Source organism: Patagioenas fasciata, chromosome 20 (genome assembly GCF_037038585.1).
Source record: "Patagioenas fasciata isolate bPatFas1 chromosome 20, bPatFas1.hap1, whole genome shotgun sequence".
NCBI lineage: Eukaryota > Metazoa > Chordata > Aves > Columbiformes > Columbidae > Patagioenas > Patagioenas fasciata.
In genome coordinates this window covers 10,990,246-11,015,486 of record NC_092539.1, presented here as the reverse complement: position 1 = coordinate 11,015,486, position 25,241 = coordinate 10,990,246, and the positions used below count along the sequence as shown (strand labels likewise).

The 25,241-nt window shown below is 46.4% G+C and overlaps 1 protein-coding gene and 1 long non-coding RNA gene across 3 annotated transcripts in view; one reads left to right on the top strand and one right to left on the bottom strand.

Annotated features, from left to right (window-relative positions):
• NEK6 (NIMA related kinase 6) overlaps positions 1 to 25,241 on the bottom strand; it is a 49,519-nt gene that overhangs the window by 9,899 nt on the left and 14,379 nt on the right. Inside the window, exons 2-7 of one of the 2 annotated variants that reach the window (XM_065853900.2) lie at positions 20,174 to 20,298; positions 12,953 to 13,093; positions 12,678 to 12,740; positions 10,851 to 10,961; positions 7,213 to 7,321; positions 5,881 to 5,988 (exon numbers count right to left, since the gene is read on the bottom strand). In XM_065853900.2, coding sequence (XP_065709972.1) covers positions 5,881 to 5,988; positions 7,213 to 7,321; positions 10,851 to 10,961; positions 12,678 to 12,740; positions 12,953 to 13,093; positions 20,174 to 20,266 — 625 coding nt within the window. In that variant the 5' untranslated portion in view covers positions 20,267 to 20,298. The remainder of the gene's footprint in view (positions 1 to 5,880; positions 5,989 to 7,212; positions 7,322 to 10,850; positions 10,962 to 12,677; positions 12,741 to 12,952; positions 13,094 to 20,173; positions 20,299 to 25,241) is intronic. The other variant, XM_065853899.2, reaches the window with a different exon arrangement.
• Positions 14,338 to 21,123, top strand: LOC139829521 (uncharacterized). Its single transcript, XR_011742025.1, has 3 exons — positions 14,338 to 14,513; positions 17,133 to 17,836; positions 19,997 to 21,123. It is a non-coding gene; the product is annotated as an uncharacterized lncRNA (long non-coding RNA).

Below are 25,241 nucleotides of genomic sequence, written 5' to 3'. Positions count from 1 at the left end.
GCTGCCCTGTATGATAAACTCAGCTTGTGCTTGCAGGTCATTCGAATAAGAAATTACTTCACTTTCAAGGTAAGAGTACCCGAATGAGAAATTACACGCCGAACCAGCACTGTGGCAGAGCTGGCTGGTTTTACTCGCCAGCGCAAGGCCCCTCTGTACGGAGGAGACCCGCGTTCTCTTAACAGTTAATAATTTTTAACAGACTGTACAGATTAACTTCACAGAACACCAGGAGCAGTCAGGACTCATTCAGAGAATCCAACAGGGCTTTCCGTGGATCTCTCCCATGTGCATGCAGATGCACACGATGGACAGTACAGCTCTCCAAGTAATTCGCACACAGTTGCCAGATTTCTGTACAAGAACTGACTTGGTTGGAATAGCACCGATTCATTTTCCTGCTTAAAAACATGCAGCTGCAGAAGACGTGGTGATTCATTATGTGGAATTCCTGAAGACAGTTTCGGGAGTCCCCGCTGAGCACCAGTACATAAGACACTTTCCTGCCTTCGGCTCCTCGGTGCTGCTGCTGTTCCGGCTCTGCCCGGGAGCTCGCGGCGCAGGTGAAGCCGGAGCCGCTGCCGCCGTCACCCCCAGCAGGGCTGGGAGCTGAGGGGACGTGAGGATCCCTCCCGCTCCTGCTCCCCAGAGCCTTCGTGCTCCTGAGCGCCGGTGCCGGGGCGGCCTCCGGCCGTTATTCTGGGTCACTTGCATGACAAGCTCAGAGCAAATAATAACGTGTGGGCTCTAAAGTTATGGCCTTGCCTTCCATGTTAGCAGGGGTCTACTTGGTAGGCTAACATTGTCATTTCAGATAATGCCTTAAAACGACCTTTGATCAAAGCAGAATGACAGGGTTTATAATACGGATGAGTGCGTTATAGTCCGTATTTGATTTTCCGTGCATTAGTCTGTTCCATTATATTAACAGGTCTGTGGAGCAGTCCACGCCTGAGCTAATTTTATGAAGGATACCTTGCACATTTACCTATCATTACTGCAGTGTTGTCAGCAAATGTACGAACAAGCAGGTCTCCGCGTTTCAAAACTGATGCATTAATATTTAAATAACTGTCATGATAAAAGACTGACAAGCCCAATTCCCTTTATGGCCTGTCCAACATTACACGGGAATTTTCTGTAATGAGCATCTTCTAGAAAACCACACAAGGCTTCCAGTGCAATCAGTCAGGGCTCACCATTGCATTACATTAGTCAATTTGACAAGAACAGTCTAATCAGAGACCATTAATCAGAAACTTTCTTTGGTATTTGCCTTGCTGAAAATACAAAAATATCGTTCAGATCCAATATGAATCACCACTAGTGCAGTAGTGCCTTTAAAGTTACAAAGGTCGCGAAACAGTAGAGAAGATGATGAGTAAGGAAGCGTCTTCCCATTGTGCTCCCGAAGGTCAAACACTTCCCTTGTTCAGCAGCGCTGCCCAACGCTTCCCCCGCGCCCAGCGCTGTGTGCGCAGCTCCAGCACCATCACACGCTAATTATCCTGAGTTGGATTAAGGGCAGAGTGTCTTGTTTCACCAGGAAAACACACAGGGAAAGGCAGCAAAGTTAGTCCAGATATAAAATTGAATTTCTTTCGCCTGTAGCTGGAATGACACCCCCTGGCTGCGCACTGCAGCAACCCGCATGCCAGGCGGCTCAGCTCCCCCTGAAACCCATCCTGAGCCTCACGGCAGCAGCGACACGAGATCCAGTTCCTGCTGTTAGGAGGGTCTACCAGAGTCTCTCCCACTGCACTCAATGCACCACGGCTGGGCGCCCCCCCCGCACCTGCGGGCACGTCCTCACTACACTGAAATCACTGCAAAATATTCCCAAATATTTTCACAGTCTCTGTACTTTTTTTTCAAGTGCTATAAAAAATAAGCATCTCCTGAAATTAATCAAGCTCCAGAGCCATATTTGGCTGTAAAGTACAAGTGATAAGGAACGCTTTTATTGTTCCACCTTCCCCAGCACCTTCCAGCTAATCTTTAATACTGAGCTGAACAGTGTTTCTGAATCTATCACTTTCTCACAGCAGGGAACAGAGTTCTGAATATGAAAGAACCTAACAAATTCTGACCTTTATTGTATCTTTACAGAGTATTCCCAGTTTCAAACCAAGAGATATCAGAGCGCAAGGCGGGCCTCAAAGGGGTAGTGCTGATTAAAGCATCCCTTCCTTCTGGAGATGTTCCGCTCCTGTCAAAACAAACTTCGCAATGTTTTGAAACACTTGTGATTTTTGAAACATGTCACTACAAATGAAAAAGGCAAAGAACTCTGCTCGAAAACCTGCGATGCCATCCATGAGTACCAAAAAACCATGTAGCCTTAAAAATAACTAGAAAGTAATTCCAGAATTATTAACTTTGCTTTAGCATGTACGACACATGATTATATATTCCATGAACGTACATAGAGTTGAGTAAAGTATTTTAATGTGTTTTAATAGCTGGTGGTGCAAACACAGCAGGGAAGCAATTCCACTTGAAAAGGCAAGTGCTCAACTCTCACCTGTCTCAGCTCTCCAGACACGCTGGGGGTTACCCAGAAAACTGATGGCACTATTTAAAGCAGCCTAGCTCATGAGTATCCGTTTCTAAACATTTACATTCCTTGGGGTATATTTCCAATGAGAAGGCTGAGGTCTTTTCCCAGAAGGAGAATCTGGGAATCAGCTCAACCTTTGGGAATCGGCTGAAGTGAAACGGTGGGCAAAGGCACTGGAGTACACTCAGACTCCTCCTGGTCCCAGTGTGAGGTGCCCCCTCTGATTGTCTCAAGGCAGGGGGAAAGAAAAATGTTAAAAACATTAAATCTACTTAGCCTTGCAAAAGAGAATCAATATTTTGTGCGTAATATTGCAGTTCTTTTTATAAGACCTGTTGCTCGAAGCTCTCAATTTTTTTATTATTACTATTTAATTATATACGCAACCCTGCCCAAAGTCTTCGTAGTTGTTGTTTGTTTGCTTTGCTCCTTCCTGTGGGCAGTACAACACACCTGCAGTGGCTCTGCAGCGATCTTTTCTTCAGCAATACCATCCTCCAGGCACAGAGCAAAAGGCCCAAATGTCTCAAAAGGCACAGAAAACTGGCTGCTGGAATGTTAAACAGATTTCTTGTGTCCGTTTTTTCTTAACAAGAACTGCTTACTAGTCTCTCAAAGTACTGTGATTTGGTTCAGATGGGAAACTGGCTGGGCAAGCAAAAGGAAAGAAAAGACAAACAGTCCATTTGCACAAGAGCTCTTCCCATACTGCTCCAACCCGCCCGGTGAATCCACTGCGCGCTCCAGGCACCGCGGGTCCCTGGTGTCCACCACCCAGTGCAGCGCTGGCACTCGGTGACACGGGAGGTGCCCCGGTGCCCCTCTCGCAGGTCTGCCCGCAGAGCTGTCCCAGGGGTTGGTGACACGGGAGGTGCCCCAGTTCCCCTCTCGCAGGTCTGCCCGCAGAGCTGTCCCAGGGGTTGGTGACACGGGAGGTGCCCCAGTGCCCCTCTCGCAGGTCTGCCCGCAGAGCTGTCCCAGGGGCTGGTGACACGGGAGGTGCCCCTCTCGCAGGTCTGCCCACGGAGCTGTCCCAGGGGTTGGTGACATGGGAGGTGCCCCGGTGCCCCTCTCGCAGGTCTGCCCGCGGAGCTGTCCCAGGGGCCGGGGCTGTCCCTGCCCCACGGTCACCCGCTGCCCATCCTGCCGTGGCCCTGAGCCCAGCGCCCGCCTGCATCTCGTGAGCTGAGTATGGGCAAATCTTTCATTTTTCTTTCATTACCCCGGCATGTACTGTCACTTAATTTTTATGTATGCAATCCTTCCTGACAAATATGATCTGCTGCCTGGTAATTCGTCTGACGTTCATTCTGTTCCTTGCTCTAATTACAGCTCCCGTTCCTGACGCGGTGGCGGCCGCGCTGCCGCAGCCCGGTGGTACACCTGTCAGACGGGTTGTGCTACTGCCTAATGCCCTTTTATGCCAGTCTGATGGTAGCAAATACAACGGAAGAAAAAAAATCAGATGCATATATTTGCATAAGCCACTTGTTCAATTCATGGGTCAGCAGCCAGAGAAACGATGGTGCAGGGCGGTTGCCGGGGCAACGCAGCTCCGGGAAGCGCCCGCGTCGCCTGGGCCCGCGCGGGTACCACGCTCCGGTCTGCATCACTCACAGCTACTTAAACAAATGTCTTAATTAAACCCAAACCAAGATCAGGAGAATTCCTGCTGCTACGAAACCTATATGTCTGGCAAATTAAAAAACAAAAAAGCTTCAAGTCTGCCTGGTTTTTGATTGTGAAAATGTTGTTTCTACCTGGATACAAGAGCGACTGGCAATGGTGGTGCGTCCATCCAGTATCACTCCCTGCTGGTCCGTTGGCGTTCTGCACCTTATGTCCCTGTTTCCAGGATGCTGTCGGTTTGAGGAAGGGCAAGGTTCGCACAGAAAACACTGAAGTCTTCCCACATGAGCTTTCTCAAGAGAGAGCAACCCTGGCAAAGGTCACAAGCTCGGCTCACGGGTGCAGCCACTTTCCAAGCCCCAATTTATTCTTATTAATATAATAAGTGCAGCAGTCAAACTAGATAAGATAATTAGACATGATCATATTTTTGCCTGTTCAGATGATGTGATTGTAACTTTCTGTGAAGAGGATTTATTTTCATTTATTAAGTATAGCGTGTATGTAACCCAGGATAGCTTTTGATGCAAAGGGACGTCTACTGTTTTATGAAAGTAAACTGTAGAAATGCCTCATTCTTTTTGAGCACACACAAAATAAGGCATGTGTCTTCCTTTCCTGTGCACCGAGAAGCCCCAGTGCTGCTGGTATTATCAATTAAGTCTGCACGCACATAAGAAACAATTGAGCAAGACTCCTACTCAGTGCAGGAAATCGCACAAAGACAAATCCTGAAAGAAGCACAGGATGTGTTCCAAAACCAACTGAGCTAAATGTAACAGAGCTCACACACTCGGAGCCAAGGTTCCTTTACTGCTGGACCACAGAAGTACCTTTGTGACTCAAAATTGAGACCCACCAACCAAAATGGAAAATCAGCCACCTCTCAAGAGCTTACAGACAGTGTTAAATACTTTATACCGTAAGACTTAAAGAATTAAGTGTATATACTATATACTTTTCTATAGCATTGTAATTAACGCTAACAGTAAAAATAAGGGAGAGAGGAATCCAGATGCTCCAGACCAGTCAACTTAATTTAAATTCCCAGAAAAATGCTGGAGGTATAATCATGCTACTTGTAAAACACAGAAAAATGAACAAGAAATGAACCATCATCATGATTACAACTGATCCACAAAACATCATGACAAATGATATCCTTTTGTTCCGTTACAAGGTAAGCGGCTTCAGAGGGAGTGAAACAGAACAATTTTCCTGATTTTATCAAAGGCTTATGTAACTTTACTTATAAGTAGCCAAAGCAGAAGGAGGCCACTTCCAAGCCCTGCGGCCAGCCAATGGCTCCAGCGTTTCTGGGGGGCTCTGGACATGTCCCTCTCCTCCGCCAACAGCCACAACCCCTGGGCAGGGAAAGGCAGCTGATCTGCGTCTGCTGAAAACGGGGGTGCTGGGGGAACACAATTTCCAGTAGCAGAGTGCAAAGAAACATGCGGTTTAGAGCGGAAAAGCTGCATTTGTTACCTTTGCTGTGCATCATACACTTACCAGGCCAGACATTCCAGGAGTTTTAAAACGAAAAAACCCTATTAATTTCATATGAAGAGTATTTAAAATAGCTATCATAGAAAACATAGTAAGTATCCACTGAGTCAAGCTTCTGGCACAGCAAGGGACAGACAGCACTTCTCCGAGCATCACAGCTGACGACCGCGCCAGTACCATCTTACCTAAGGAATGTGCTGCAGTGGTTTTAGAACTAAAAAACCGGCCTAATCCAAGATCTCCCAGCTTCACCACCCCTGTGGCTGTTATAAACACGTTGGCTGGTTTTATGTCTGCAAGAAGAAAAAGGTAAAAGGTCAAAGCCACAAAAGGTTATTTGGTTCTAATGCTGCAATAGAAACATAGCCTGGAGCGCTCTCTGTACAAAAGAGGCCCGAGCAGAACCGCGTTTCTTTGCAGCTTTGATAGGCAGAATCTTCCAAGACTTCAAGCTCTGCACATACACAAAAATCAGAGTATAATTCCCAGCACGCAAGAAATACCAAGGAGGGAAAATGTAGGAAACAGCACAACAGAATAGAGGCAACGTCTTTAACTGATGGAAATCCAAGAAAGGAGTCTGCTTCTCTTTGGAAATGATCGTTCTCTGCAGGAAACCGTCCTGCCCACCGTGGTCCCCTCACGCCAAGGGCAAACCACGGTCCCACACCCACAGCAGCTCTGGGGTCCGTACAGCCCGGGCTGTTCAGAGTGCGAAACCACCAGCAGCACGCTGTCCCATCGGGCACGGGGCGCGGGGCGCGGCAGAACCTGTGTGCGCGGCTCCACGTGCCAGCCACCACCTACAGACCCAGCGCGGTGCGACCGACAACTGCACCAGGGGACGTGTAACGGAGCAAAAGTGGTATCGCGCTGCTAAAAACAGAATTGTGAAGAATTCACTAATCCAAAAGGATAAAGGAAATAACAAGCAGCAGAGATTGACACTGGTGCCTTTTGGGATTTCTGCATTTCCCAGGTCAAGTCCTTCACAACGCATTTCATTATGCTGAAAGAAGCAGCATGATTTTCGGATAGAGCTCAAAGTTACAAAACGTTCTAAGACAAGCGATTCAAAATAACTAATGAAAATGGAGAGCAGGTTATGAGAGTGTGGGCCGTACTTGTATTAATATTTCAGAAAAGCTCACAAGACAGAAAAACTCTTCTCAACTCTCTAAGGTCACAGCTAATATAATGAAGACTATTTCTTAGAGTTCACTGTATCCAGTAGTCTCAGCATTTTACTTCTGACACTTTCTAATGGCAAGTTTGACACTTCTACTTAATATCAGTGTCTGGAATACAAAGCAGCTCATCTTCCTAATACCACACTCACTCCGGACTGAACCCTTTAACAATGAGGCAGAGAGACAGAAGGAGAAATCCATCTTGCGAGCTCCAGCCTCTCTAAACATGCATTGGCTGAACATCAGCATAATTGTTTTTGAATGTAGGCGCTTACTAATTGGAACATTATATTATTATTCAGTGAAAAGAGACTGAATTAATGTTACCTCTGTGCATCACCCTGCGGGAGTGCATGTGTTCGACTGCACTGCATAGCTGCACGAAATATTTCCACACCGTCCTTTCCGGGATTAACCGTTTCTGCTTTTTAAAATACTGTGGGAGGAAATAAATAAAAGATCAGTGAAAGCAGCACCGCATTTGCCTCGTTCCCGGCCCCGCGACCGTTGGCTGCAGGTTGCTCGTGTCCCCCAGCTCCGCAGCAGCACGACTTCTTCTGATGAGCGTTTAACTCCTCCTATGGAAACTTCAATGCAGTTCACTAATTAACTACTATTATGAAAAATATGCTTAAATAGGTTTGACATTTTTGAATGGACACTGATTATAATTAGCATTAATCTCCTTAATTACCTTGCAAAACATATTTAATGCCTCAAAACAACAAATGTTTCAAATATTTTGCCTCAAGTAACAAAAGATCATTAAAAAAATATAGTAAACATTCGTTATTGTATATTCCGTTAAAAACAACACGGAAATCTGTTTCCCCCTTTTAAGATGGCCATAACATCAATAAAGTATCCATGTTTCTTCTGTGATCAGGTAGAATAATATATTCTATTTCATGCATAATAGGAATATTAAATGAACTGAACTATCTCCAGTGAGGCAGAGAGACCCCACTGATCAAGAGACACACAGGTCTGGAAAAGGACCATTTTGCTTGCGTTTCTGCAGCGCCAAGCGAAGTTGAGTCTGGATTCAGTGCAGCTCTGGGTGCTGAGCTCTCCCCAACGAAATCCGGTGAGCAGCCGGCACAGGGGGCGCAGCGGGGGACGCTCCCTGCAACACCGACGGCTCCTTCCCAGGCAGCTCATTACGGGAATAAATAACGGGCTGCACTTCGGTCAAGGCGAATCGTTGCAGCTCTTCAGCTGCGCTTTGGCCCTTCAGAACCGTGCGACAGCAGAGCGCCCCCGCCCCTCCAAGCAGCCCAAAGTTGCGCTCCTTCCTATCGCTGCTCCCCGACTTCTCATGGCTTCTTCCCACACGAGATGCTGAGCCAGCTCTTCATCAGGGCATTAACAAAACACGCTTGTAATACACTTCCAGAGATTTCAGATTTACCCTTATCATTTGATATACGAGCTGCACCTCTCCAGCATCGGACCCAGAGGATTTCCCGCAGCAGGATGCGGGAGCGATAAAGGCAGGGAACTGGCTGTTGCCCCTTTCTGCATCTCGTGCTTTTTCCTCTCACTGCAGACATCTGATGTCCGTTGTCACGTTTTATATTTTACGTGAAATGCTGTTACTGGTTTGTGTTTGACTCAAGTAATGGCAAATTTTCTTTTGCAGATCAGCTGTGAAGGGGCACGACCGTGCGATTCCCCAGGCAGCAAATCTGACAGACTGCGACAGTTCCAACCCAAAACTTGCTAGGGAGCACAGAGGAATTACAGAGGGTGATGGATAAAGTGTTATACACACGATAAAATTACTTAATTCTCATTAAAATATTTAAGAATGGATATGCAAGACCACAAGTGATGATTTTCTAAATGTCATGTCCAATAAGATCCGCCTGACATTTACAAGCAAGCCCCAACTCTCCCGTGGCTCTCCTGCAGCACTCCCTTACACCAGCTTTACAATGGCTCATAAATAATGCAGGCACCAGGGGCGTGACAAAGCCAGTCCCTGTTTTTATCGCCCTCGCACCTTCCAGCGTTGTTACTGCTGCTCCTCCTGTCTCGCTGCCACCACAAACCCCGTTGTTACTGCTGCTCCTCCTGCCTCGCTGCCACCACAAACCCCGTGTTACTGCTGCTCCTCCTGCCTCGCTGCCACCACAAACCCCGTGTTACTGCTGCTCCTCCTGCCTCGCTGCCATTGAAAACCCGCATGGAAGCTCAGGCGCCCGGGGCTGCCGGGGGAGGCAGAGGGGCAGCAGGAAACCGCACTTCTGCAGTAACACTGTGCTCTTGGCTTTAGGAGGGTCTTTTCTTTACTAAAAAAAATTTTAAAAAAAGAAATTCCAATATTTGCACCAATGGAAAAATATCATTTATATGACCCTGAAAAACCCTTTGTCGTGCCTGCAATAAACATGGGAGAAAACAGCCCATACTGGGCAGCACTGGCCAAAGAACACAAGTCACAGCGCTGTTCAAGTTGTCAACTTCAGAATCAACAAATTATGGCTTGGAAAAATGAAATTCCTATTTCTAATGACAGAAAATTAAATAGGCAACCCTGATAGATACATGAACACAGCACAGGCAGTTTAAACTAAAAGGTGTAAATGATCAAAAAAAAAGGGGACAGAGGAGGGAGATATTTTATATGATGATATTTAACAACTATGTAGGTAAAACCTTTATAAGACAAGATTTAAAAGTTAAGCAAAATACTTGCACCTCCCAGGATGACAAGAGCCTGAACTCCTGCTCTCACAGCCCTCGCGTTTTTCCATCTTTAACCACAACTACTAAAAGCCCGAGATGAACTGCAAGTTTCCCAGGATCTGCTGGGAAAAGGCTGAAACATCCAGGAAGCCACAAGAAAACAGAGGAAGACAAAAATACAGACGAGCTCTCCACAGCCCCGGCGGGCACAACCGACCCCGGCTTGGTGCCGTGGGGCTGAAGTCACTGTGCCATGGGGCAGGAGTCACTGTGCCATGGGGCAGGAGTCACTGTGCCATGGGGCTGGAGTCACTGCGCTGTGGGGCAGGAGCCACCGTGCCAGGGGGCAGGAGCCAGCGCGCCAGGGGGCTGGTGGCACAGCCCGTGTCGGGGCGCAGGCTCCTGAGGGCGGTGGTGAGGCCCTGCCTGGAATTTGGGGTGTCCCCAGGTCTGGCTCACCAGGGGTACCCTCCTGTGAGCTGGGGCGGATTTTCAGGGATACTGTAAATTTAGCCACTGACTGTGGACTAAACGGGTAACTTGTTTGACAGCCTTTGGCCTAGTGCCTCATAGCTCTGCTGGCAAAGAAAACAAATCTGTTAATAAGATATTTTAACTGTGACAACAAGGAGGAGGAGAACTTTCCAAACATTCATTTATGATAATTACAGAATAATGATGGCAAAAAAACAGGTAAAACATGGAGAGAAGGTTGAGAGTGCTAACAAACATGATATAACACATCTGTTCTCACAAGGGATGTATGTCTAAAGATTAACATGTCAAAGAAAATATAAAAGCAGGTGGTAACAGCTTAACTAAAGCTGGTTTGCAGCAATACAAGTATTCCTGAGAGCAACATAAGAGAAGAGCAAGTACTTGAAACAATTTCTCAACCCCAAATCCCTGTTGCAAAGTCAGTCAATACAGTTTCCTGAATGTCTTCAGAGCGGCAGACAGGCTACGTGAACAGTGAACTGAGCAGTAATTAAATGTCCCCATCAATCACAGAGCAGATAAAACAACCTTGCAAATAACACCCACGTCCCACCAAATCACACGGAGACTCGCTCCTTCTGAGGCGGTGACCAGGAACAACCGACACAGCCCAGGGTGTTCCAAACACCAGCGGACACCTGGGTTTGTGCTCTGGAAGCCACTGTGGGCATTCGGAGCTCAGCAGAGCCCCAGCGCTCCCAGCACAGCCCTGCTGGGCCCCCCGGGGCTCCGCCTGACCCTGGGAACATGCAGCACCCCCAGAACTGACACCTCACCTTAATCATCTGAGAGAGATCCCCAGCGTCCGCCAGCTCCAGGACAATGTTCAGCTCATTGTCTTCAATAAAAGAATCCAAATACTTAATAATATTGGGGTGGTTCAGTTGCTGCAGATAGAGGGAAGGCAAGAACAAAATTTAACACACTGCGGTAACGACGACTCCAAGATACAATACCTGTACGTTTTTGTAAACATCAGGCAAAACAGTTCACAAGAGGTGCAAATACAAACTGGGCTGAGTTACCCTCGACAAGAATCCTGTAAGAATTGTCATTTATTGCAAGCACAGCATAATAAAAGTGTCTTGAGTAAAGAGCAATACAACCCAAAATAGTGTGCAATGACCTTTTTTGTTGTGCACTCAGAAAACATTTACATACAGCCGCCCGACCTGCGCCCAGAGACGCGCTGTGTCCTCTCCAGAGCGCTCTGCTGGGAGCTGCCGAGCTCCCACAGGCACTGGCAGCCCAAGCTGCCCAACGAGCCCGTTGTTGAGGCTCAGCACCAGTGCCACGAGAACACAACATGGAAATAGTGCACTTGTAAGAGGGAGTGAAGACCAGGCGCCACCGGGAGAGCTGCTGCGCTGACATTTCTCCTGTCCTGCACCCCAGCTTTAACTTTTTATTGTGTATAACAAAGGCCAGCGTCTGCGTGAACGCAGATGAATGTGTTTTTCCTACAATTTACATCACTGACCTTTGCGCTGTTTTCCCAGAGCAGCCGGGCAGACCACGCTGGATGAGCCAAGCGGCCATTCTCTGCTCCCCCTTTTGTCAGTCTTATTTTAAATAAATACATTGACTCCAGGGTTACTTTTATAACTATATGATATTTGTGGCATGGAAAAGACTGAAATGCCTTTTGTCAGAAGGAAAGTCTATTAATTCTCACAAATCCTTAAACACATAAAACATTAGAAAACACTGTATGTTGGGTTAATGCCATTTCGTGTTTAACGCACTAAGTGTGCTGGCAGCTAATGCCTGATGTGCATGCACAGCAGCGCCGCGGCGAGGGCCGCGCAGGGCAAGTCTCCAAATGCGTGGCTGTGGGCGCTGGCAGCCCGAACGCTGGTTACAGCCACATTACGGAGCTGCTTTACCCAAACCTTTGGGCAAGAATTACACTGAAAGCAATACAGAATTCTGTCTGACTTCTGAGAAATTTTGAATAATTATATTTCCGTTTAGAAATCACCAAAAAAACCCGTTGTTTCCATGGCCATTCGGAAGACAAAGCATTATTTTGACAGGGATGGACTACAGCAAGTCTATGTAATTCCTTCACAAATTCCTCTAATTTCAAAATAAAAACAAAGTAAGAAAAGCTCTTGCAGTAAGTTGTTTTAGTAAGAGTCTATGAATATTCCATACTAGACACCAGTTTAAAAGTAGCAAGAAAGTTTTAAAAATATCGATATCCCACATTAGATGGGCAGACACCAGAGCCGAGTGCAGGGCAGACGTGGAGCCCACAGCCGCAGGGGTGGCAGGGCCTCCAGCTCTACGAGTGGCACACAGACCGAAAGAATGAAGGGCAGAACTGAGATGCTTCCCTGCAAGAGGGGTGCGTGTGCCTTTCTTACAACAGAAGGGTTTTTAATAGCTTCCCTGACTAGGAGAAAACTCAATAAAAGCTTAAAGACAAAACTCTTGCATCACGTAGCATTCTGGCTTGCAAAAGAACACACGGTCTATGAAGATCATTATGTGTGCTACAGAAGCTCTATTTCCCATAAAATCTAAGTGACTTGCCAATCTGAAAACCACATTTTTCTCAAAACAAAAAAAATTGAAAAAGTCATTGTAAAAATTGTTACCTTGAGGAGGTCAATTTCTTTGATGCAATCTTGCCTCGCCTTGGCATCCATCATTTCAAAAATCTGCAGACAAAACCAGACGACGTGAAAATATCGAACCAGATCATCCAGTGGTCTCAGACCTCGAACTCTCAATTTATAAACAATTTCATTGCATTATTAATACTGACAAAAGAACACAGGACGAGGTAGCTGACTCAAAGTAATCAGTGTAGACACTTGAAACATTCCCATTCTAGTTGCTAAGTAGTAAGACTCTGACCTTCAAAGCTCACCTGAACTTTCTTCAATGCAACAGGTTTTCTGTCCAGAAGACAAGTGGCTTTGTAAACTTCACTGAATTGTCCTCGGCCGATCTTTTTCTCTATCTGAAAATCTGCCAACGTGCAGCGATATGGGTACGATGTTAAATGTCTCTGTTCAGGTCAAAGGAAATTAAAACAATGCATTAGAAAAAGTGATGCAGAACCATGAACATGACCGCAAACCAGCACTTTCTACGACTAACAATATTCAGGAGGATAAATTCCTCACAGTGAGGATTGCCCAGCAAGACAGACACAGGAGTTTGCTGTTGATTTGATAGACAATGCACAACGGAGAGGTTGGGCTTCCCTTCCCACACCCGCAGTTCGCGAGTCCACGTCAGCCCCAGTCCCTCTTCTCTGCAACACAAACGGCTGCAATTCAGCAAACAATGAAAAGTGTGAATCGGGCACCTGAAAAAGCTTCCAGATTTCCAGGTGTCTGTGCAATTCTGAACCACCACCACCACCACCGCGGTGATTTGTAAGTGAAGTTGTAAAATTCAATGTTTTTAGAAAAACTCATCAATAAAGTCCCTAAAGTAGCAATTTCTGACGCACAAGCTGCATCAATCAACCAAGACAAGCTACTTTGAAAACTGCCACCTTCTCAGCGTCTTTATCACAACAAACACAGGAGAAATCCCCCCAACGAAAGCTGCTCTAACTGCAGCACACTCCAGAGGAACCATGACGTTTGTAAGCGCTGACGACGCAGAGCTGAGTGTTCGGTCACAACCCGGACAGCGAACAGACTCTCAGGCCGTTTGCTGTCCCCGTCCCCTCGTCCCCCTGCTCTGGAAGGCGGTTCTTGTGCAGCACCCCGAGGGACACGCGACTGCTGCTCGGCTCAGACACTCGGACCGCGGTGAACTCAGGAGACAAAGGCGCAATACCATAACCCTGATCCAATGCCTGCTAATTCAGATGGGCACATAACTGCTAATTTAACTCCAGGCCATTGTGGTCATCAGCTTTCTCAGTTTAAGTTGCCTAAAAGAGCAAAACCACTCATTTTCAGGTTAAATGACACTTCAAGTAATTATTGTTGAAATGCCAAGGCCACAGGTAAGTTTTTCCATCTGTCGCCCTGTGCGTTTAAACACTCTCGTACTACGAGAAATGGTTTTCATTTCTCTAGGCTAAAGATGACACAATGAAAACATTAATTCATGAACAACAGCCAACACCAGTAAGAAGGCTGCATCAGAATCCGCCGTTATTCGTGACGACAAGTCACAGGGAAGCAGGAAGTTAATTGCATCAAGCGTTGGGGTGACACGGTCGGGGCCGTTTCCCTTTGCAGGTCCCCTCCCCAGCGCTGGGCTCACAGCCCGTGCTGCCGAAGCGGGGGCACCCTCAGCACCCTCAGCGCCGCCTGTACAGGCGGGAACACAGCAAAGCGGAAATCGGAATGAAGATTCAGGACTCGTTCCTCTAAGATCTGCACCTACACTACACAAGAAAACGGCAGTAGCCTTTCACCAACAGGAAACAGGCAGCCTGTGGGCAGCAGACCAACAGCAGAATGGTAAGGTAACATTGCTTTATTATCTGCATACATTCCCCTTTAAGTTACTAAATTATCAACAAAGTAAGGCAACATGGGATGAAACCAGACAAGCAAATACCCAGTGTAATCAGCCCCTGCAGCTTTCTCAGTTTAAATTGGTTGCAATCTCTTTTTGCAGGGATTTGATAAACAGCAATACTCATCAATATACATTACAGGATACAGGAATACGCGTCTCAATCGAGGGAGTGCTAACAAACACTAGTTTATGTACATTCTGTGCATGACAAAACCAGCAGAAGAATGTCTGAACACAAGTGTTTGTCCAGCTTGACCGGTCACTAACCAGGAGCATCTCCATTGCCCAGCTTGGTACATATGAGCTACCAAGCAAATTATTGAGCTGCCCAGTCAAATCGCTTTACCCACCCAAATCAAAGGTGTCAGCACGTAAAATCACAAACCACTTTGTCCTAATTAAAACACCAGAAAGGACTCGAAGCATTTCCCGAACTGCGCACACGTGCCTCCCACCACACTCCTCCTGTAGCAACGTCTGAGCCAAAGTTTTCAAATTCGGAGTTACCATTCACAATAGAGGGAGCGGATTTAACGAGATCTTTGTAAATTAATATTTTAAGCATATGCCAAGGAACATCTCGCAACTTCTTAACTTGAAAATCTAAATAAACGTTAGGCAAGTGACGGGAGGGTGTGCATGTCCCAGCCGCTTTCCCATGGTGAGCACGGGCCGCCTGCTCGCCACGCTGCAGCCAGCGCTGGCCCAGAGTGGACACCTCGGCTGATACGTTCTGGCATCCTCCAGGACTACAGCTGCACATTTACATATGCAATGACCTAGATTTACATTTGCTATCACAACCTATCAGACCTAATTAAAGTAATGGAGCTTTCATACAGGCTAGAAGATGTTTGATGATGGTACGAACCGGAGAGCACGCTCAGGTTGGGCCAAACCGCACCACAGAGCTCCCCATTGATTCCTGCATTCCCTTTTCCCACACGGCTGACTGAAATTGACCTTCGCTTCTGCTGTACTGTACTTAAATGTAAGCAGGTAATGGAGCTTAAATTTGAAAAAACCCAAACAAACACCATCCCCAAAGCCCCCCAGTCACTGGAGCTCCACAGACAGCAGGAAACGGGGTGTTTGCACACGTCTGTTCCCAGGGCAGCTGGAGGAAGGGACGGTCTGGGGAGAACTGGTTCTGAGACAAAGGCTGTTCTCTTATCCACACAATGAAGCCTCGCTCTTCACTACTCTTCAGGCCAAAGATTAAAGTCAATTAATTCCTCGTTCAAATAAAGAGGCTATTCATTTTTAAGAAGAAACACAGATTATTCCAAGAACAAGCTATTCTGGACAACATCTCTGGCGCACACATTCTCCTCTAGATGTAATCACTGATGCGAGAGCAAACATTTCAAAGCTGGCAGAGGTACGTAACGACAGCCCGCGTCACTGCACTGACCAGAGGCCTCGCCAGAATTGTCAGCCCCAAGTTTTGGGGTGTTACGAGATTTTCTGCAAAACAGAGTTAATAAGGTTTTATAATACTAAAAAAAATCCAATGAAAATAACTTCAGCTGTATTACCTCACGTGCACCTGAGCAGGTGTGCTGGAAGCATAAGAGACTAAAAGATTAATAGGGGTCTCTCTAGATCAGATTATAAAGCAAGTCAGGTAAATATATAGGATGACAATATCAGAAAAACTCCTTGCCACACACTTGCTCTTGGTGACCGGGTGGAGTTTGCTCCTGCGCTTCCACGTTTCAGTGCTGCAGAGGAGTCCTGAGCAGCCACGAGCACCATCCGGCCCCAACCTGCAGCTGGAGGTCCGACACCATCTCCCCGGATCTCCACGCAGCGCTGTAACCACGCATGGGCAGCTGCACCGCCTGAAGAGAACTCCTGAAGTTTTAAATGAGTGGTCGTGCGGCTCAGAATTTGTATTTTGGCATAAGGAAGAATAAGAAAAAACTGTTCTGTAGACGTTCAATCTCCAGAAATATCGATGTTTGTCCAACAAATGATCTTTTTGTTGTTCAAAAGCTGGGATAAACCTAAACAAGCCAGAGCAGAGGTGCTGAGAGCGGGGTCTGTCCCACCGCTGCTCCCAGCGCGCACGGAAACCAGCCTGGGGGGCTGGGGAGGGGAATGGTCTCTGCTAATTGCACAGTCTAGAGACCCAGAGTGCTAATGTTAATTAACAACAGTCAGTTGTTCTCCTGCTGCCTGACTGGCATGTGGAAAACCGGCACCAGTGGTCACTCTGCACGAACAGCTATGAGGTCACCAGGCATTTCGATTATTTGTCATCAACCTAAAAGTTGTTAAAGATTGGTTAATCAACAGCTAAAAAATCAGACGCTACCATCTTTAGATGCCAGTAAAAGCATCTTTCCTGTAGAGCCACGAAATGAAATGTTCTTTACAAGAGTAAAAACATACTCGCCCAATTAATTTTCTGAAATCTCATTAAAAAATTTAGCCCGACTAAGTCATACACTTCTGACCTGAATTTTAATGATCTTTACGCTGGATATAAGGGGTTTTTCTGATATTTGCAATGCACCATTAATTTTAAAGCAATGATTTCCTTGCTTCCAAAGCGCATTCTTCATCCGAATGACATCTACCGTAAGCTAATCCCACCTTGAGCAGCCGCCTGCGGCGGGGGACGCCGGCCCCCGGTGCAACACGCACACTGCGAGCACCGATTCACCACCAACACCAGTGCTGCAAATCTCTTTATGATGCCCCAAATCAGACACCCGTCTCCATTCAACAACGCCTACCTGAAAAGAATTTTGCACACTTTGAGGTTGAAATTCCAGTGTGAATTTATGAGAACACATCAGAACAGACTGATTTAGAAAGAACTTCTAAGCGCACAAGAGATGAGGAAACTTTAAAAATATAGATTATCCTTCAAACAGGTAGTCAAGTAATTATTGAAGAATACATCAGGTTTTTCAATTTGCAGCTTCAAAACTGGACTACAGAGTCATCCCAAAATATCCTTAACCTGACCTGTTACCTGGGATTTAAAGTTTGCTGAAGAACTTGACTTGAATTTCGAAGCTGAAGAATCCCTATCAGCAGATATTTGTACCATATTCTGAGAAGGAAAGACGGAAATACCAGCTTGAAAATAGCAGACCAAGGTGATATTCACAAAGAAATTGAACATAGAAATAGCGTAAGAGTTCCAGAGAAGGAGAACTTGCAGAGTCTGCTGGCAGATGAGCCGTCCGATCCCCCTTCCACTGGCGGACCGAAGCAAACCACCGCGAGCAGCTCTGCTGCCGAGCCGGTGAGTACATAAAAGGGTTATTTAAAAGTGAGTTATTATGTTTATATAGTACCAAAACTAAGTAAAAAATTATAGCTCTGTATTTTTATATCACTGATTAATTCCTAAATAACTTTTACTGCTTACTGCTATAAACACCAAGCAATCTAGAGACTTAAATAATTGACACTTTCGCTCTGGAACGTAACCAGAGAATGGTCTGTCTCTTGCTGACAGACTCCGTCGGGGCAGTGCTGGGCAGGTAAGGCAGCCAGCAGCTGAACTGCTGCTTTATTTGGCCTTTTTCATATTTATATATTCACTTACTCTAATTAGAAAACTTCAAATATGAAACATCACTCAAAAGTGTCACCTTACTACTATAGTAGTTAAAGACAGAAAGAGAAGTCTGGTACACTCGCTCATAGCTCTGTACTATTTATAAACCCGAAATAACAGCTTTGTCAGAATGAAGATACAAAAGCCTTAGGGAGCAGCACAACCATGGGCAGAGCTCCTGCGGGCGCCCGGGCTGCTCTGCTGGGCTGAGTCCCCTTATGGGGAGCTGGAGGTCGGCCCACGCGAACCCGCCCCGCCTGAGACCCCACGAGCTCCGGTCTGGTTGTTCTGTGCAAGCTCCCACCCTGCCTGCCATGGGCGGCACTCCTGGCCAGACAAGCTGGGTTGAGCTTTGCTTCCCAAACCTCTCTTCCACAAGCTGTGGCAGAGCACGTCTGCATGACACCGATCCTCAGAAGAAAGAAGCGATGCCATTTTGAATTCTTCCAGGTAATAGTAGCAGCAAACTGAAAATGATATATAATTACGTTCCTGCAAAATGGAAAACCAATCATATCGTGCCACCAATGTAAGGTGCCCTGCTCTCTAAATACTCCAGGTTTTGTTAATTTCTAAACTGAGTTTGCTGAGGAGAGGTAGTTTGTTCTGTTCTCTGGGAGACTGTGTGTGTTTGCTATTCAGCTTTTTAAAACAATATTATTTTAACAGCAAATCTAAGAGAAAGCCTTCCCGCAATCCTAACTCCAAACTGCAGCATTCTCAGAGACCTCCGTTGATACAACCTGGGTGGTACCAGAGTGGAGGGGAGGTTTCACAGAACAATGACCACACAGCAAAACGAGCCCACTCAGCATCAGCATAGCAGCAGAACATAGATTATTAGCTACTAATTACACTTAGCTATGTCATTACAAATTCTAACATGTGCTCCAAGATGCCATGAACGTATCTGCTGCACAGGAACACTTCCTAATCTTGTTCATGAAATAATTACAGGGGCTCTATCCTGCCAAATGAGGCAGTAATTAACCCTAATTGCTCAAAATGCAACTGGCTAATTCTAGGAGATTAATCAAGGGGATTCAATTATTATTAAATGACTTAATATGACAAATTGCTACATTAGGAGAGGGGGGCTTTGCTCCATACGCCACTGCTTTCCCAGCAGCGCTGCCTAAGACACATTCGGCATTGAACTCCACGTGTAGGCAACTCGGGGTTTCTGCAAATCCCACCCCGCTTCGCTACAACCGTCAAACAACCGCCCCTCGTTCAGGGGCCCGATCAGCCCTGCACTGCACATCTGGAGCAACAACACCCACAGAGCCTCCCCAGGCCACAGCGCAGCTGCAACAGTCGTCCTGCCGACAGCTTTTCCATGATGCTTTGTTACTCCTTAACATACATCAGTAAAAGTTAATTGCTCTGATAAACAGTCTAAAAAAAGGCGAGGAGCGCGATTGCAGTGCAGGTATTGCTGACGCCCTGAACGAGGCCCAGCCCGAGGCTCAGAGAAAGGCAGGGAAGGGACACAGAAGCCACCGTAGTGAAACCTGGTAACAGTATAGACAAAATACATTATGGGAGAGGTTTCAGAGACTCACAGGAAACAAAGTCAGAGAGCCTACAGTTTCATGTAGGACTTTTTCTTGTGTTTGGTAATTAACTTCAGCTTTTATTATTAAACTATAAAAGGAGATAAAATACGTTTATCCATTTACACAGCCAACTGCTTTCCTTTGGCCTTTTCTTCAAAGAACCAAAGAGAAGAGAAAGCCAACACAGTAAATGTTTTTATAAGATGATTTTAAAATACTTGCTTCAAGCAAAATTCAAAGGATTTCCTTTTTTTCCTTATTGTCATCAAAAAACTCGATTCAGGAAACTCCGGCTGACTGGCAGAATCCCAAAGTGGATATACCCTAAACCTGATGTAAGAGCACTGGTAACAAAAGAGGCAAAAACCCAAAAGGCTGAATGCCAAGAGATGTGTGGACTTGTATAAAAGGAAGGGAAGAAAACAGCGAAGGAGAACGACGGAAGGACACGTGTACTTACCTGAGGATCATGCTGATATTCCTGCCCTGGCAGCTTGCAAAGAGGGTTGTTCTGGTCCCCTAGATGATGCGGGTGGTTGTGCTGCCCTTCCATGGTATCATACCAGACTCTGCCTCACGCTTCTGCTGCACAGAAAACAGAGAGGGGAGAGAGAAGTCTCGTCACCATCCATCCATGAAGGCAAGAAACTCGTGTACTGCACAGCAGCTAACGTTACCTGCCCTAGAAGCACTGAACCCAGCCCGTCCCCAGTGGGATCAGACACTTAGAGGCCAATTCCAGAGAGGTTAGCGCGTTTCCATTTGTAAAATACAAATGACAAAAAGTCCCACCAGACAGTTACAGCTTTCTTTGGAAAGAGACAACCTAGAACTGTAGTTTCACCCACATTCTTTCTTCCCTGCCCCATTCCAAGTTTTCATGCAGGTAGGGAAGCAGCAGCTAGAAACTGCATTAGGTTCAGCAAGATGGACGTGTTACTCTAGGAACAAATGAGGGAAAGTCCATGAATGAATTTGTTCCAGTTGCACCTGCAGCAATTACTCAGCAAGTTTCCAGCAGAATTTCCTCCAAAAGTGACAAAAGTTAAAAGGATGCAGCATTGGGGAAAAGATCTAGCAAAAGTTATCATGTACAGAGCTTACTGTACGGAGACAAAAATAAATTCACCACCACTGTTTGCAATGATCCTTTATTTTCATTCTACAATTACCTTTCACCCAAGAGAGACCAACGCAGTCTCCCCTCCCTTTTTCAAGTGCAAAGATCTTGTTTGTGAAATTCTGAGTCACAACAACTATAACAATTTAACCTTCATTTACGCTGGTAGCACAGCTGGTGAGGAGCTGGGAAATCCAGCACTCGTCACATAAAACGTCACATCTTGGGCCTACCTTGAATGAAATTATTTCACAGTATGATAAGATCAGTTTTATGATAAGATTAGTACCATAAACCCAAGCTTCTGCTATGCAGGGACACCTGGGAGCGGATCCCAGGGCCGCCCTGGGGTCGGGCTCTGGCCTGTCCTCAAATACACCCCCAGCACGGCCAGAACACACTGAACACACTAACGCCCCCTCCCCACAAAGGGCTGCATGCAGGCTTTGGGGGCTTATTTAAGAATGTTATTCGTAGCTGGCTATTCGCTATCCACACGCTCGAGGTAACGTGCCATTCAGAGTGGCACTGTTGCTGTCCTTCGCAGCTACCAGAAGCCCAGCGGTGACAAGGGAAGATTTAGTGGCCAACACAAGCATTTGCAGAAACTTGTTTCAAGAGTTTTGGCAAGTATTCACTCAGCGAAAGAGCACAACCTGACCTCATTAGTGTATTAATAGTGCACGCCTGGCACTTGGGCAATGACTAACTCTTAATTTAAAATACAAAGGTATTTTAAATATTTGGGGGAGTGGAGGAGAAAATATGATGCAGAAGAATTTCTACAGCAAATTGCACTTGGTTCTTTTAGCAGTTGTAAGTGAAATAAATAAGCCTTTGGCATCATAATGTGCACACACAGTACTGGGGAGAAAGGAGAGAAATAGCTCTTGTTTCTTAAGCAAATGAACTTTCACTCTGACGAACACTCGCTAGAAGGAGTTGAGATCTGCTGTGTACAGCCAGGCTGAGACGTGGGCTGCTCTCTGAGCGGGCACTACAGCTCTCCAGGGGGAGGATAACCACTATTAATTGGTATGAAGAAGTTTGATTTTAAGATTCCTTCAGTATCAGGCATCTGTAGGTTTATTAGTAACCAGCTGAATACCTTAAAAATAAAAATATGTCCTTAATATCAACATTAAACTGTCCTGTGAAATTTCTACTTTACATTACGCTGCCAGATCTCAACTATGTTATTACTCATGATTTGAAGAAAGGCTGTTTGCTTGAAGGGAGAGTGTAACACTCTTTCTCCTCTAAGTCCCCAAGCACAGTACAAGTGCCGTGAGGCCCAGCAGCTGCTGCCGGCCTCGCTCCTCACCGCTCACCTCCATGGGAACCCCGAAATTTCACACGAACAGCCTCAAGATAAGAGGCATGTCCAGGCAGCACCACGTGAAATATCTGCAGTCTAACACTGATCAAACATCCTATCCAGTGCGTTCGGCCTTCGGAAAGGACTGGAGCTCGAAGACAGAACACGCAGTTATTTCTCAATATGAGACTCTGAGTCATCCCCTCATATGCAAATCTGGGCCATTCCTAACAGAACCATAATTTCCAGCTGCCATAAGGAAACTCAAGGTACAATTAGTTACCATGAGGGATTAGACAAGGGGAAGGCAATTAATAGCTCAGACCAGACGAGCTGCCACCAGCAGGTACGGAAGGTATGAGGCAGAATATTTGGGTTTGGTCACTGTTTGTGTAAAGCGCTACAGCTGGAAGCAAGAGAAGGAGTAAGAACCAAATATCAGCTTTGAAAAGAGATACGGACAGCTCACATGACAGCAGCTCGGAGCCGCTGACACCTGCGGGACAGCGTGTCCTGCCCCGAGCTGCCAGCTCAGCTATTCTGGGATAGGTGGGACGGGGATCCCCAGGAAGGGCCGGCACCCAGGCCCTCAGAGAGCGGCTGGCAACACACCGGCACTTCATTAACACAACGGCACTTCGTTACATCAGGAACGGCACACAGACCACACAGAGTTGTGATTCCACAAAGTTCTCTTTAGAAAAGTCTAACAGCAACACAATTACTGGATCAGTGGAAAGCAAAGCAGAACACGAATCCTCATGGAAGGCCATGGTACCTTGCAGATACCTGACCGGTGGGATGCTCAGAGCAGAACAGCCCAAGGCACTTGCTAGCAAAGGCCAAGATCATTCGTTACAAGACACTCATTAAGGAGGAGAACCTCATTGCATCTTGGTGTTCAGTCTCACACACCCGACTGCCCCGGGTGCAGCTCCTCTCTCAACCGGCTCAGTGAAACAGCTGTGACCAGTCTAATCGGTATCACCATGTGTCTCTCTGCACGCCTCAATCCCAACTACAGGCCAAATTATTTACTCCCAGATGTATAATCAACGTGACAGGATCACGTACCTCTAAAGTAGACAGCAAAGCAGCAGTTTGAGTGCTCAGAGTTAAAACCGGTTTCTGTACCAACACTCCTCACCTTCTCCCGAGCTGCCCCAGCTGTTGCCGTGCGCCCACGTCCAGCTGTGCTGCCCACGGCGCTGGAGGAGCCACCGCTAAAGCCACCCAGCAGGGACGCAGCAAGGGGCGGCACTGCACAGGGAACAGCTTTGTAAACGTGCAACGAGCCGCAGCAATTTCAGCTTTCCCTGACAACGCCACAAAAAGGATTCTGCAGAATAGGCTATGAGGTTTTCAACTTTTGCACCACCTCCTACCGTAAAAGCGACACGACCCCACTCGAGGAGTCCCGGCGTTCCTGGCTCTGAAGGGGAGGCAGCTGTGCCCTTCCTGGAAACATTACGGGGCCTTTCGTACCATTGACCTGTTCCAATGCCCTCAAATATCATGCAAGAGATACATATGTGCTTTTGCACTCAGTTACTATATCCCTTTCCTATCCTTGCACTACATGGGGACTTGGGATGGAGAAGCGAGCAGTTCTGTTTAGATACTTTGTGTAAAACAAAGAAAACAAGTCTTGTATAGTTCCAGAAATCCATGAGTTGTCTAAACACAGCCAAGTATGTTGCTTAAACCACTGCACAAATTTCCATCTTTTAACATATACAAAGAATGGAGATGAACGGTGACTAAGACGCTGCAGTGCCCGTAAAGCCCCGGCTCCCCCACGTCCCGTGTCCCCCAGGACGCTGCTCCTGCCCAGCGCCATCGCCGGAGTGACACGAACTGCTGCGCAAAATCAGCACGGCCACAGCACCAACGCTTCCTTCCTCTCTGCTGCCCAATAACATTCTTCCTCTTGCTTGCTCATATAATAAATCTGTCAGGATACTATATGAGACTACCTATATATTTAAATGATGATCTTGGCTTATGGTTACATTCTTGCCCCGGCTCAGGGTATGTGCTGTGGGGAAGGCAGCCCAGTCCTAGGAGAGTATTATTTTTGAGTGACTTTTATTGTCCATTATCTTACACCATTTCCATCACAGCTATGATGCCTGGTAGGCATAGTTCACAACAGAAGTATCTTTGTCGTTAGTATTCTCATTGCAATTTAGTCAGATCAACCTTTAAATCTCATCCATCACACTGAAGAGCTTTGGCAAAGCAAGCACAGTAATATATGCTTCCATGCAAAACCTAATTACAGGCTAGGTTAAAAAGCCCACCCCGTTCCTTCTGCAGTGCAAGGTGACAGGGAATCCTGAGCATCCCTTGCTTTCTCACTCTCCCTTTTTGCTGGTGAAGTGCGTAACCCGTTCATTACGGCAGACTGATTCTGTCTGGCACATGACAAACTTACTTGAACCCAACAATTAAACTTCTGACAGCGTTTCCAAAAGCAGAGAGTATTTACTGTAAATGCTTGACAATTTTTTTCCTCTCTGCTCATCTCTCTCAACAGTCACCTTATGATGACTGGAAATTACCATAAGCAAATAGCAGTCTAACATCCAAAAACCCCTCATGTTAGTGTGAAATACACACCTGCCAACACTGAAAAAACATGAATATGAATGTTAAAGGAAACAACATGAGGAATGGCACCACAATGCAAGAGACAGGAGAGAAAGCTGCAAGAGCAGAGTTCAAGAACACAATTCAGTAAGAAATGGCCCAGAAGGAGGTTCCTGCCCAGGGCCGGGCCGCAGCAGCCCCAGCGCAGCCACCGCACGGCGCAGCCTGTGCTCCCAGAGCTGCAGCTGCAGGGATGCAGCTCGGGCGGGATCTGTGCATCACCCGCAAAGAGTTTCAAAATTCTAGGCTAAGCATTAAGATGAAAGTGTATCTGTAGATATATCCATGCAAATGTACCACAGCATGGGTTATGTACACCCGCAAAGCCCAAGAAAGCATAAAGTACAGGGAAGTATGAACAGACTCTTAAAAAGAAGATATTAAGAGTGCTCGGTTACCCAACTTTTTTAGATTTAGTAATGCCATCCGTGACCGAGG